This window comes from Corylus avellana, chromosome 7 (genome assembly GCF_965113065.1).
Source record: "Corylus avellana chromosome 7, dhCorAvel1.hap1.2, whole genome shotgun sequence".
Taxonomy (NCBI): Eukaryota; Viridiplantae; Streptophyta; class Magnoliopsida; order Fagales; family Betulaceae; genus Corylus; species Corylus avellana.
Window position 1 is genome coordinate 27,844,457 of NC_142496.1, and position 12,571 is coordinate 27,857,027.

At 36.5% G+C, this 12,571-nt stretch overlaps 2 protein-coding genes across 2 annotated transcripts; both read left to right on the top strand.

Annotated features, from left to right (window-relative positions):
- The first annotated feature begins 656 nt into the window (after positions 1-656).
- On the top strand, positions 657-4,878 carry RPL15 (ribosomal protein L15). Its single transcript, XM_059599567.2, has 4 exons — positions 657-766; positions 863-1,214; positions 2,236-2,387; positions 4,356-4,878. Exons 1-4 carry the CDS (start codon positions 716-718, stop codon positions 4,584-4,586), a joined length of 786 nt encoding a protein of 261 aa, XP_059455550.1. The 5' UTR covers positions 657-715; the 3' UTR covers positions 4,587-4,878.
- Positions 4,879-7,964: 3,086 nt separating this feature from the next.
- On the top strand, positions 7,965-10,297 carry LOC132184203 (translocase subunit seca). The gene is made up of 4 exons (XM_059597741.2): positions 7,965-8,214; positions 8,779-8,942; positions 9,016-9,079; positions 9,542-10,297. Exons 2-4 carry the CDS (start codon positions 8,794-8,796, stop codon positions 9,845-9,847), a joined length of 519 nt encoding a protein of 172 aa, XP_059453724.1. The 5' UTR covers positions 7,965-8,214; positions 8,779-8,793; the 3' UTR covers positions 9,848-10,297.
- Positions 10,298-12,571: the final 2,274 nt, after the last annotated feature.

Here is a 12,571-nt window from a genome sequence, read left to right on the forward strand (position 1 = left end):
TCTTTATGTTTTAATTTTTGTAAATTTCCCTAAACTAACAAAAATGTTCTCCATAAATTAAAAAATTGCTTAAATTTTTTCTGATTTTTTTTTTTAATTTTATAAAAAATATTTTTGTGGTTTTCAAGTCGCGAAAGGAAAACATTACAACCTCAATAATAGATTAAGAGTTTGTTTGAAATTGCGTTTGAGAGGTCTGAAAATGCTTTAAACACTTAAAAAATTCGTTTGAAGAAAAAAAAATACTATTTTGATAAAAAAAATTAAAAGCGCTTGTAAGGGTCCAAAAAACCTAAAAATTGCCAAAACATATTTTTGATAAAAACTTAAAAATAAAATTTTTGATCAAAAGTTCTTTTTGCTTAAAAGCTCTATGTATCAAACACAATCCCAAGCAGATTCCAAACAAACACACACGAAAATCAAAACAATGAAAATACATTGATTCATTTATAAATATAAATCGTGTCTAAGGGATTGACCCAGTTTGATCTTAATCTTATTATACTAAATTCTAATTTATTAATGTTGTCTCGATTTTTTATCATTTTATGGGTAGTGACAAAAATTGTGGTCATCTTTTTAATAGTTGACATGGCTTATCCTGATTCGTTACTACCAAGAACACAGGTGGAAACGCCCGTAAAGGATCCATATCAACTACCGCTATCCGTTGGGACACTGAGCAAGCAGGCACATCCCACACCAGTCGTCCATGGCAACTCTTCTCCCTCTCTCAACAACACTCTCTCCCTCTCCATTCAAGGTCCTCTCTCTCTCTCTCTCTCTCTCTTTCTCTCTTCCAAGCTATTTGTCATTTCTTAATGCTTACCATAATCATCATCGTTTTCTGGTATTGCAGGGAAATGTGACGAAGTTGAAGCCAAGCCCATGTCAGTTTCAACCACTCAAGCTCCACCTTGGGAAGGGCATCGAAAGAAGGCCCTTAATCGTGCTCAATGCCGCCAGGTCACCCGTCGTTGGGGCTGAATCGTCCGGCGTCCGGTTCCGGCTGGACAATCTAGGTCCACAGCCGGGGTCGAGGAAGAAGGCGAAGAGAAAGGGGAGGGGCATATCTGCGGGACAAGGGAATAGCTGCGGGTTCGGTATGAGGGGCCAGAAGTCGAGGTCCGGGCCCGGGGTGAGGAGGGGGTTTGAGGGCGGCCAAATGCCGCTTTATCGGAGAATACCCAAGTTGAGGGGGATTGCGGGAGGTAAAATTGGCTGTTACTTTTGTGTTTTAATGATTGGGTTTGTGTGTTTGATTGGAGGGTTATGTTGTGTTCTTGTTAGAATTTTAAATTTGGTTGCTTTGTGTTGGTGAATGTGGTAGATTTATATTGTATACTAAGTGTTTGAGAAAATACTTTGTTGGATATCGTAATATCGGACTTTGGGGTTACGGAAAAATCAATGCGCATTGGCGTGGCTGGGTGGTTGTTGGAAATTCGGTTTCTTGATCATACGGACTGATTTTTAATTTAAACCACTTCTTTATGAATGGTGGACTTTACTTTGGTTCTTGAAGAGAAAGATAATAAGGGAAGAAGCCATTTCTAGCGGTCCTTTTCTTCCCATCTTTCTTTTAAGAGCCAATTAGCTTTGTTAGGAGTGTACTAGAAGTGTCTTCTGGATTATATATTGTGTCTTCTCGTCCTGCTTTGGTGGATGATTCTCATTAACTAATGTTTAGGTTTTAACTTTGTGTCTTTCAAAGAGAACAAGGTAACCATGATAGTTGGGGCAAGAAAAAATGGAGATTGCTAAGTAGGAAGAATCATGGGCTGCCTTTCTGTCCTTCACATTGTAAGGAGCCTCAAAGATAGGTATAGGTTGAGCTCTAATCCAGTTATGTTGTTAGGAAATGGCAAAATAGTCTCCCATCTTTTTCCAAATGTCAGTTCACAAGTACCCTCTCTATGGCTGTTTGTACCTTAAAGCTTGGTTTTGAAATTAGTGATGTTCGTAGCAGTATTCCCAATCATATTAAACAATGTTTGTGATTCCACCCTGTTATGTAGCTTTTCTCTTGATTAGCTTCCCCACAGGACATGCACTTTGACTTCCTCCTTTGTAAGCCCACCTAAAGAATCTAAAGCAATGCAGTAATTGTGATATGACACCCTGACGGTACCTTTTTTTTTTTTTTTTTTAACATGAAGCACAACCGTATTCTTGCCGAAATATGTACATTTCATTGACGTATTTCTCTTTTTTTTAATCTGTTTTGACAAGGTATGCATGCTGGTTTACCTAAGTATGTCCCAGTTAACTTGAGGGACATAGAAGCTGCTGGATTTCAAGCAGGGGAAGAGGTGTCTCTTGAGACGTTGAAGAAGAAGGGTTTGATTAACCCATCAGGAAGAGAAAGGAGACTCCCTCTCAAGGTACAAATGATACTTGTATTTGCTGTTGCACTTTCCTTATAGAAATAAACTTCTACCCTCTTTTTCTTCAGAGTGCCTTCCTAAACTTTGTAGAAATGATGGGGGTTGCTGCTTGGTTTATAATTTTGAAAAACATAAATAAAGGAGTAGATTTTCCTAGGCAATGACTACTCTTAACCATGGTTTGCAACAGGCCCCTATCTCGCCATCAGTCAGGCTGGCTTTGATAAAGAGCTGGCATTAGGTTGAGCTATTTGTTAAAACAATATTACACCTTCATAGATCAGACTGCAATCCATAAAGTACCCCCAATTGGTTGGGATAAGGCTTGGCCGATTCAGACAAGGGGGAGTCGAGCATCTCCTGTATTGGCACTTGTGTCAAAGTTGCCTTCCACCAAGTGGAATTTCTCTCTTCCAGATCTAGGTTACTCGATGAGAACATGCTTTTGGGTCATCACACAGTTTCAAGTGCATTGACTTTACAAAACTTGATCTTCATGGGCTCTTGGACAATAATTTACAACTTGTAGCATTAAGATCTGGAGATGAGGTGTAGTCCATTAATTGATGCCACTGAGCAATCAATAATACTGGACACTTGAAAGCACTCTTTCTTCTTTTATTTGTATGAAAAGGAAATTTACTAACATTAAAGAGAGTAAAGGTTATGTCCTAGATTTGAGGCCTCCTATACTGGGTTCCATCCTCTCTAGGCAAGCTCAAGTTCCATAATTCATCTGTTCTTTGTATCCTACATTTTGCCCGTCCAGGTGATAGACTCCTGGTTTCCTCATGAAATTGGTCTTTGACCCAAAAAAAGGAAACTCACTGTTTGGTAGAATGTTCCTTATCGATGGACTATCTAATTTTAAACAATTTTTTCAGCATTTGATAATTATACTTCTGCTACCCTTGAGATTGAAATTTGGAATTTAAGTAAACTTTTTCTGACTCTAGATTTACCTATTTTGGTTTATAATTTGATTTTTTTTTTTTTTTTTGAGCTGACATAACTGGATTCTTTTTCCTACTCAAAACAAGTATTCTTCCCAAATCAAGCGTTTGAGAATCTCTTTATCAGGTCCTGATAGTTACGCGGACTTGTATTGTGATTTATCAAACTGGTGTTAGGATGGATGCAGATTGCACTTCAATTTGTAGTTTTTGAATTTTACACACTTAAGCTCCCTGATTAGGTAATATACAGAGGTAGTTTCTTTGCAAAATATTTAGCAGAATGTGACTCTTAAATCAGCCTTCAAATTTTAATCATATAGCTACACCATGTCACCCTTAAGCTCCTTGCTTAGGTATATGAAGAGTTTGGATTTGAGCTTTGATAATGTAACCTCAAGGGGTTTGTCTAAGTGGCTCCTTGACTTTGGTGTAGGATGCCTTATGAAGCTTTGACCCAAAAATCCAAATCCTACCGCAACCCCTTTGGTGGCTATCCTCAAGGGTTTTATTTTGATAGGCACTGCCACATGTCGTATTACTCTTTAGTAATTACCTGGAAGGTGTGAATGGGAAGTAGATGTGCTGGAGATTTGGGTGCTCAGAGAGCTTTGATCCCCTCATTAGCTAAAGATGATAATTACAATAATAAAACTATGATTAAGTTTAATTAGAAAGGACTACAACATAATTTCAGTAGTTCCTTTGCAAACAGAATTTCCTATATTAAAAGAATTCCCTAATGTTGGCTTCTTCTTAACTTGTATATAACCAACGTGATAGAATCAACTTTCAGTAGTGCTGCCTGTCCAGTTTGGCCTTAAAAATGGTGATAATTCAGTTATACAATTTCCAGAATCATTGTCCCCTGCTGCAAGACAACAACAGAATCCTTATTGCGTTATATATTGTAACAAAGAAAGTAGAAAGCATGCTTTCTCTGATGCCAGAATCACTATAGTAATATATGAGAATTTATGTGTATTCTACTTTTGTTTCCTCTTGGTTTCAGGTTCTAGGCGATGGGGAACTAAAAGTGAAGCTGAACATAAAGGCTCGTGCCTTTTCAGCATCAGCAAAGGAGAAACTTGAGGCTGCTGGCTGTTCCCTCACTGTACTTCCTGGCCGAAAGAAGTGGGTAAAGCCATCGGTTGCTAAGAATATTGCACGTGCCGATGAATACTTTGCCAAGAAAAGAGCTGCTGCTGCTGCAGCAGCAGCATCTGAACCAGCTTCTGCTTGAAGTTCGAATCCGCCCACACACGCCCCTCCCCCTCCCCCCACTCTTTTTTTCCTTTTGGGTTTGCCCTTCTTGAAGTTTTTTAGTTGTCAATTCATTGTAAAATTGGTGGAAGTTGGCTAATTTTGGTGTTTCTTGCTTGTTTAGATGGTCTGAAACATGTAATTAATTTGTGAGAACACCATTTTTTTTTAATTGGTAGGTTATACAAGCCCTTAATGGCTTGTGAATCCACTTTCTTACAGAGGAAGAGTAATTATTTGAGGTAAAAGTTCATGATGTGAGATTAAGCACACATTCTTTGTAATAAGGTGCAAGGGTTCTGATTGCTATTTTGCAGCAATCAATATATCTGCAGTTGATATTATATGGGACAAAAAGAAGCATTCGATAACATTTTATCCTTGGTGTATAATAGTGGACAGAATCCTTGCACCTTAATTTGGTAAGGTCCAAATCGTTGGTATCACAAATCAGGAATCTCGTATGGGATACAGTCCAGTTGTGCAATTTAGATTGTTGTCACATAATAATTGCTCATTCCACTCTGTTATTGATTCTATCACGTTGCACTATCGGATTTGAATTTCTAGCAATTTGCTATCCAAATTATTAGGATTGCTAGCCATTCGAATAACAAATATAAAATAGATTTTATAGAACCCACTTGCCCAAATTGGTGGTTGGGTAAATAGGTCCTATGAAAGCGTTACCACATTTACTGTTTAAATTGTTAGCCATTGGGTAACAAAGGATATTGCTAATGACGCAGTACCTTAAAATTAACACATGGCTTTCTTAATGACGTGGTGATTTATGGCCATATGCATCAAACATGTAAAGCTAGTTGTGCAATGTGTATACATGTTGCAAAATTATTGAATATGGCACGACACTTTGTCGGAAAAGTTAACGGAAGTAGGACAGAGTGTTTTGATAACATATTAAAGCTGAAATATTGATTTAATCAGTTTTGAAGCAGAGGGAATGATTTGATAAAACGTCAATGATGGCTTATGTGTCATGCCTGAATTGGGTGAATGATGATAAAGGAAGGGGCATGGGGAGGGTGGACTTCTTTCTCAATTAGCCTAAGGGGAGCTTTGATTATTATTCCTCCAAAAAGAAAGGGCAAAAAGGCATAGGCATAAAGATGGTCATACCAACCAAAATGGAGAGAATCAGGAAGGGTGTCGTTAGCAAATTTATGTTTAGACAAAGGCATGTGGCAACATGATTGTCACACCAACCATAGATATGGCTTTTCACAAGATTGCAAGGCCTAATTTTGACGTTATTATCAAGGAAAATGAGGCCAATTTGATAGGGCCAACAACAACAGAAGCATCAAAGCATCAAACCATGTAATATTTTTGAAACTTTCTTTTGGTCATCCTCCTACCCCATTTGCACACTCTGCGTTTCATTGGCTATATTCTAATGGACTTTATTGCCAACCTTTTTCTCCCTTCCTTGGCCGAAGCTATTCTTTGGAGAATCTAAACCCATCACCATGAATGGCGAATGGAGTGGTGGGTAATTGACAGCTACATACATTATTGCAGGAGAGAGCATCAGATTAAAGATATGCCTCTTCATCGACGGAACCATATCAATATCAATATTGCCTATGCATGTGTCCCGCAGTGGGAACCTTCACACCCATAAAGCGATTCCTTGTTTTTCACGTGAGAATAAAATAAAATAAATTAAAATAAATGCATGCCACCCATAACTAAACATCTTGAAAATATAATTCATTTTTTTATAGTAAATTAATTAATTAATTATTAACCATTATATTTACAGAGAATAGAGAGAAGAAGAGCATATTTAAAATTGTATTTGATAAAAAAATCAAAAACGTTTTTAAAAGTCTAAAAAAAAGGTAATGAAAATTTGTAAACCATATTACCATATTCTTTTGAAAAAACAAAAAAAAAAAAAACTTCAACAATTCACCTCCATTTCACAGAATCAATTCCGTTGCTGTCAAATCTACGTACAAAGATTGTGAATATAAAAAAAAAAAAACAAATGCGTGCGCCAAAAATAGCCAATGGCGACCACGACCCCAAACCTTTCACACGGTTGCGACTTGCGAGATTGAAGCTGAAAACATAGCGACACGTGTCGACCGGCCTTTGACGCAAACGACTTCTTCTGGGCAGATCCGTTGATCTTCAAGATATTTTTAATAAAAAAATAGTAATATATTTATCTTTTCATTGAAGTGGTTGGGGTGTGAGTCCCGATGAAATTTCTCGCGGGGGCACCGCCCGCGTGAGACCAATAAAAACTTGTTCTCACACACACACACACACACCATATATATATATATATATATATATATATATATGATCAAGATTCTTTTATTATATCTCCGTGATTTTTAAGTGATTTTATACTTTTATTACAGGGAAAATATTGTAAAGATTTCTTAATTTTTTTATATCAAATTACTATTTCAAATCTAAATTAATTAAATAACTCTTCAAGATATATTCGTCATTAGATTGCTTTTTCCATATATTTACGATTAAATTTTTTAACAAAAATTGTGATACCTAAACATAAGATAACGTCGAACCCAATAAAATAATTCTATGCATACATGTGCCACCTTAACTTGATCTATGACAATTTTTTTTGTCACATGTCAAGTTGAGATGACAGTCCCTAAGAAGTAGTTCAATCGGTTGAGAACCATATTTTATGAAGCGAAAATTACTAGTTTAAATCTCTATTTCTCCTTTTGTGTAGACATGTCAAAAGAAAAAAAAAAATTGAAATGACTTATTTGTACATGTAAAACTATTTTAGTGAGTCTAACTTGGTTTTACACCTACAAATTTTGTTTATGCTCAATGTAAGGAAGAAACGATTTGATAATGAAGTGATTTGATGAAAAATCAAACCTCAAAAAACATCTACAAATATGTTTTTCTTTATTATATAATTTTGTACTCATTTTTCTCAAATTAAATAAAAAAATCAGATAAATGAGTAGTTTTTTCAATTTTGTTTGGTGAGGCTTAAATTCTTAGTTATTAAACTTGGATGATATTTTCATAAGGAATAAATCAACGAATTGATACTTTACCTTTACGTTAATATGATTTAGTGTTTTCTTTCAAAAATAAAATAAAATGATATACTATTTAATTAAATAAATATGTTCAGAATTTATTTTAATTAAAAAAGGAAAAAAGACTTTCAAACTAGTTAGAGTTGGAGGAGGAAAGTATACCTCGAAATTCTAGAATTCTAAGCCAAATAAATAACTCAAACCCAATCAGAAAACAAAGCGAGCGTCTCTCTCTCTCTCTCTCTCTCTCTCTCTCTCTCTAGCTGTGCTGTTACCCATTTCCCAAACCGCTTTTTCTTTTTTCTTTTTTTTCTTTTTTTTTCTTGGGGGGAGGGTTATTGTGTGTGGCTGTGTAGAATATAAATCATGCGGAACCTCTTCTTGGCTAATCCTCCATTGGGTTCTTTCGTCTCTCTCTCTGTATCTCCGGCCTAACCTTTGCCTAATTCTCGACCTTAATTATTTGTTTTTGTGTGTGAATACTGATTTATACTTTTCGGCAAGAATCATCCTTTGGAGGAGCGCTGTACAGCTTAGCTTAAGGTATATCTCTCTCTCTATTTCTCTATGTGGTGCTTTGGTTTGTTGAATTTTGCTATTGTTGCGCCTAAATCCTTTTGAGCTCTTTCTGGAAATGGTTTTAGCTTTCCAGATCTACAGAAGAGACAAAGGAGCTAGCGGAGCTTTATTTTTTGCGAAGAAATGAAATAGGTTTCATAAATTTTGTTAGATCCATTCGTGTAATATGGGAAATCCTCTAGTTTTTGTTTCTTGTTTTTTTTGCCTTTGATGAAATTTCAAACCCAAGGAGGTCTTCGTCATCGTAAGCCTTGCTAGTTTTTCTTTTTTAAATTGTTTTCCTCGTAGACGGTGTCAGCTATGCAGCTGGCGATTGCGTTAGCTTAATCTATTTTTATTTGACTTATTTATTCATTTATATGTATTTGACCAGATCTTGATTTATAGCCGTTCATATATGTTATCCACGTTCCTAGATCTGCCAAAAACCATTTCAGACTTTGCAATTTCTCTCTCTCTCTCTCTCTCTCTCTCTCTCTCTCTGTTGCTGTGTTTGTGGTTCTAATCAATTTACAACAACTGCGCCAGAAATTGAAGCAAAAGATGAACCACTGTGCGATCCAACAGAACGCCTTCGCAGGCCGTGAGGAGATGCGAAGAGAACACGTGATTTGTCCCAAACCTCGCCGTCTCGGTGTCTGGAATGCCACCGTAAACGACCACCCTATCAGATCCCTTAGATGGCACCTCAGGTAATTTTCTCCATCTGCTCTCTATTTTTTTGTTCCAATTTTTATGTTACTAACCGCTTGTTTGATTTTGCAGCCACCAGGTGGAGCTATGTGATTCAAAAGCTGGGACTGATCTTTTGGATATCATCCTCACAAAGGTATGCTCTTCTTTTTTTCAAAAAAAGTTAGGTTTGATTTTTTTATCATATATTTATTCTAGGCCTAAAGTGTTTGATCTATAATAAATTTTGGGTTTGAGTTCCTTTAAAATGTCTAAAACGGTATCATGTTCTTTTAGGAACTTTTCAAAATTTTCCCACCTCAAATGAACATAATCTGAAAGTATTTGGACTATGACAATTAAAACTGGAGGAGGTTTATTTTGTAGTTTAGCCTGAACTAATTGTTTATCAAATTGTAAACAAATTCAACTGGGTACCAAGTACCATAATCAATAGTGACATTTCAACTGAATACAAGAGCATATTTGTGGACCATTTTGTTATACAAGGGCGGTGCCATTCTGTTTGTATCTAGAAACAATTTGACATACCCGTAGTTTGATAGTGATTTCTTAATTTGTTTCCTTCTTTTCTTAATTAATGTGAGTTTTGTTACAGGGTGGTGGTTGTGGTGTGGAACAAGCTCCGCCACAGGTAGCCTCGTCGCCCCCATTTTTTTGCGGGTCGCCGCCGAGCAGAGTAGCTAACCCATTAATTCAAGACGCTCGATTCGGGGATGAGAAGCTCATCCCACAGTCACCGTTGTCCCCAATTCCACAAGCATCGGGCTCGTCATCGTCATCGTCCTCGTCTGCGAGGAAAGGAAGCTGTGTTCGGGCCAGTTACGGGAACAAACCATCGGTGAGGATCGAGGGGTTCGATTGCAGGGATAGGCGAAGTTGCAGCATCCCTGCCCTTGCTTAGAACCCAAGTTAAACCAACAAGAGTGAGTACATAGTAATGAAGCAGCAAAACAAAAGTTACACAGAAGTTAATTGCATGAGATGAATTTTGAAATTCTCATAGAGGGAAAGGGGTAAATCCTTTTGCATTGGTGTAAATATGTTTAAAAGGGTCTTGTGTAAATTTTAGTGTAAGCGTCTTTGTAAGTAGATGAAATGTTAACCAAATAATGGAAGAGGGGTTCTTCGGTGTTGGAGGGTTGGTTTGGGTTGGGCAAACAATCTGTGACCACCCTCTTTTCTTGTAAGTAAAAGAGTCGGATTTTCTATTTTCATTTTGCTTTTTCTTTTTCTTTTTCTTTTTCTTTTTTGGGGTCTTTGAAATTGAAGTTTCATTGAGCGGCTTATGAAGGAAAACCTGTACAAAACGAAGTTGCTATTACTAGAATCTGTAAAGACTTTTTGTTATTCTGCTTTCTTGTCGTTTGGCTGTTTCCTCTTGTTCTTTTTTTTTTTTTTTTTTTTTTTTTTCTGTTTACTTTCGAATTCGAATCTCAGAAAGTGATTTTTTTGTTGTGTTATTGTTGCCTATTTATCACGCCAACAAGGTGGCCCTTTTTTCAAAGTGTATGAATTAGTTAGTTTGAATCGAGTTTGGAGCTCTACCAGTATTCACATGCATTTTTCCACGGCATGCTCAAAATAATCATTTTCTTACCCCTTTTTCTCCATTTATTATCTTTTGGGCAAGTCTCCGTGCCTTTGTGTGGCTACAACTTGGACCCCAAGGTGGTTGAGACTAATTAAGCCAATCAAATCATGGCCGATTGGTGTCAAAGGATGAGGACAGGGTGGAACGAGTCTGTACATTGAATTGGAATTGGTTTCCACGCTATTGAACTTTCTCTCTGAAAAATAAATGTGCTACACCCATCCATGTTTGAGACAACTTGCCTTCGATAAGCCCCGACCCAAATTTAGTTACATTTTCCATTTTATAACAAAATAAATATTAATTCTTAGTTTTTTTTCTTAATTTTATCCGAGTTTTAAATAGGTTCTTCTGTAGACTCCCCACCATCGACCTTAAAGGGAGAGAGCCTTCACTTTTGTATGATCCCTCAACGGTAAATCATGTTAGTCCTCCTTGCAATGGCAGGAAAGAGATGCCCAAGCAAGCCTAACTTGATTGGATGATGATCTCCTACAATTGTTTACACTTGTTTTGGAAAGATGAGTATGGCAGCTCTTTTCTCTTCTCAATTGGGTTGTCCTAATTTTGTACAATTGGAACAATTCAATTGTTGGATAGTTTGAAAGCAACCCGGTCCACTCGCCTATCCAAAAGGCTTGTTTTGGTCCAATAGCTAATTTAACTGCTATGGGGGCTTTTAAAGCCCACCTGTTGTAACTGGCAGAATGTGCTATTGTTTGGGGGTCTTAAAATATTACTTTTATTAATACAAAAAGAGATTTTCTGAACAAATTCATCGAAAACGAAAATAGATCTTGGGTTATCATGTTTATTCAAGTTCTATCAAAATTCGCTCAATATTCTAGTATGGGTGGAATGGAAACCACAAAGGCAGTAATGTAGGGGGTCTATTGGCAAGTGAGATAAGGTAGCCAGCCACCGTTGGGCCAGCTTAGACAGAGGATACAAGTACAAACAATTGAATGGGCGAAAAAAGTGAATGCACTATCAATTATATATTCTAATTGGAAACTTGTGGAATTTATGAGCAATTGACCGTGTGTTGAGGTAACCATCAAAAAATACTTGTAAGAAAGAGAAAAATTTAGCAAAAGAGTTTAACGATCCAAGTCGGTGGGACATAACAATTAGCCACATGTTACGTGCAAAGGAATAAGAGAGAATTTTCCTTTTATAATTTGATGTAAATATTAGCCATATGTTACTTCTTCATCGGAAACTTCTTTATTATAAATATTTCCTGCATCCCACAACTCATATCAAATGATTGCATCATACTAGAAATCATGAAGACAGTTAATGATGTGCTGAAAGAGCGGATCCAATCAGCTGTTTCTAGATTGATTGGTTGATGAACCGGATATCGAGCCCAACATGGAGTATGGCCAAAAAGATTATTAAGAAAACATAATAAAAAATTTCTTATACTTACTCCATTAATTGTTAGCTATTCAAACTTGAAAATTGCTTGGCATCTATATCCCTCAACTAGGCGTACACAACTTTATTCGGACAAAGACTGGTCCAGCTTGGAAATGAATATGAAAAAGGAGAATCTATATAAAAAGTTGGCTTTATTAATCGTTATGCTCAAGGCCTGGAATCTAATTTCATTTTAACACAGGTTGAAAAGTTCCTAGGCAAGTATAACTTTATTCTAATGTGTAGCGTAACCTTTGGAATTATTCAAGAAAAAAGTGAAACTTATTAGCGGAATTATTCTTCAAAATTTGAAGAAATATTTAAAAAAAATCATTGAAATTTTATATTTTATTGAAATAAGTGTTACATGACAGTTTATATTTTAATAACTAAAGTAATAAGTACAATATAAACTACCCCATGACAATTTATAAAGAAATTAAAACAAAAGCTACTACTCTATAAAGAAAATTTATAGCCCTTTACTTCTCTTAAATATCATGGGCCACAAATATATTATAGCTAGGGGTCTCATGGGCTGAACTACAGGCTCGTGCCGCATGTCCATGCCCAACGGCTTTCGTAGCCGCATTTCTGCAAACAGCTGGA

Bases quoted from the DNA above. Each gene is read 5' to 3' on its own strand.
- RPL15 (XM_059599567.2), top strand. From the start codon at position 716: ATGGCAACTCTTCTCCCTCTCTCAACAACACTCTCTCCCTCTCCATTC. The intron at 767-862 runs GTCCTCTCTCTC...CTGGTATTGCAG, and splicing joins TCTCTCCCTCTCCATTCAAG to GGAAATGTGACGAAGTTGAA. The intron at 1,215-2,235 runs GTAAAATTGGCT...TGTTTTGACAAG, and splicing joins GTTGAGGGGGATTGCGGGAG to GTATGCATGCTGGTTTACCT.
- LOC132184203 (XM_059597741.2), top strand. From the start codon at position 8,794: ATGAACCACTGTGCGATCCAACAGAACGCCTTCGCAGGCCGTGAGGAG. The intron at 8,943-9,015 runs GTAATTTTCTCC...TTGATTTTGCAG, and splicing joins TCCCTTAGATGGCACCTCAG to CCACCAGGTGGAGCTATGTG. The intron at 9,080-9,541 runs GTATGCTCTTCT...GTTTTGTTACAG, and splicing joins TGGATATCATCCTCACAAAG to GGTGGTGGTTGTGGTGTGGA.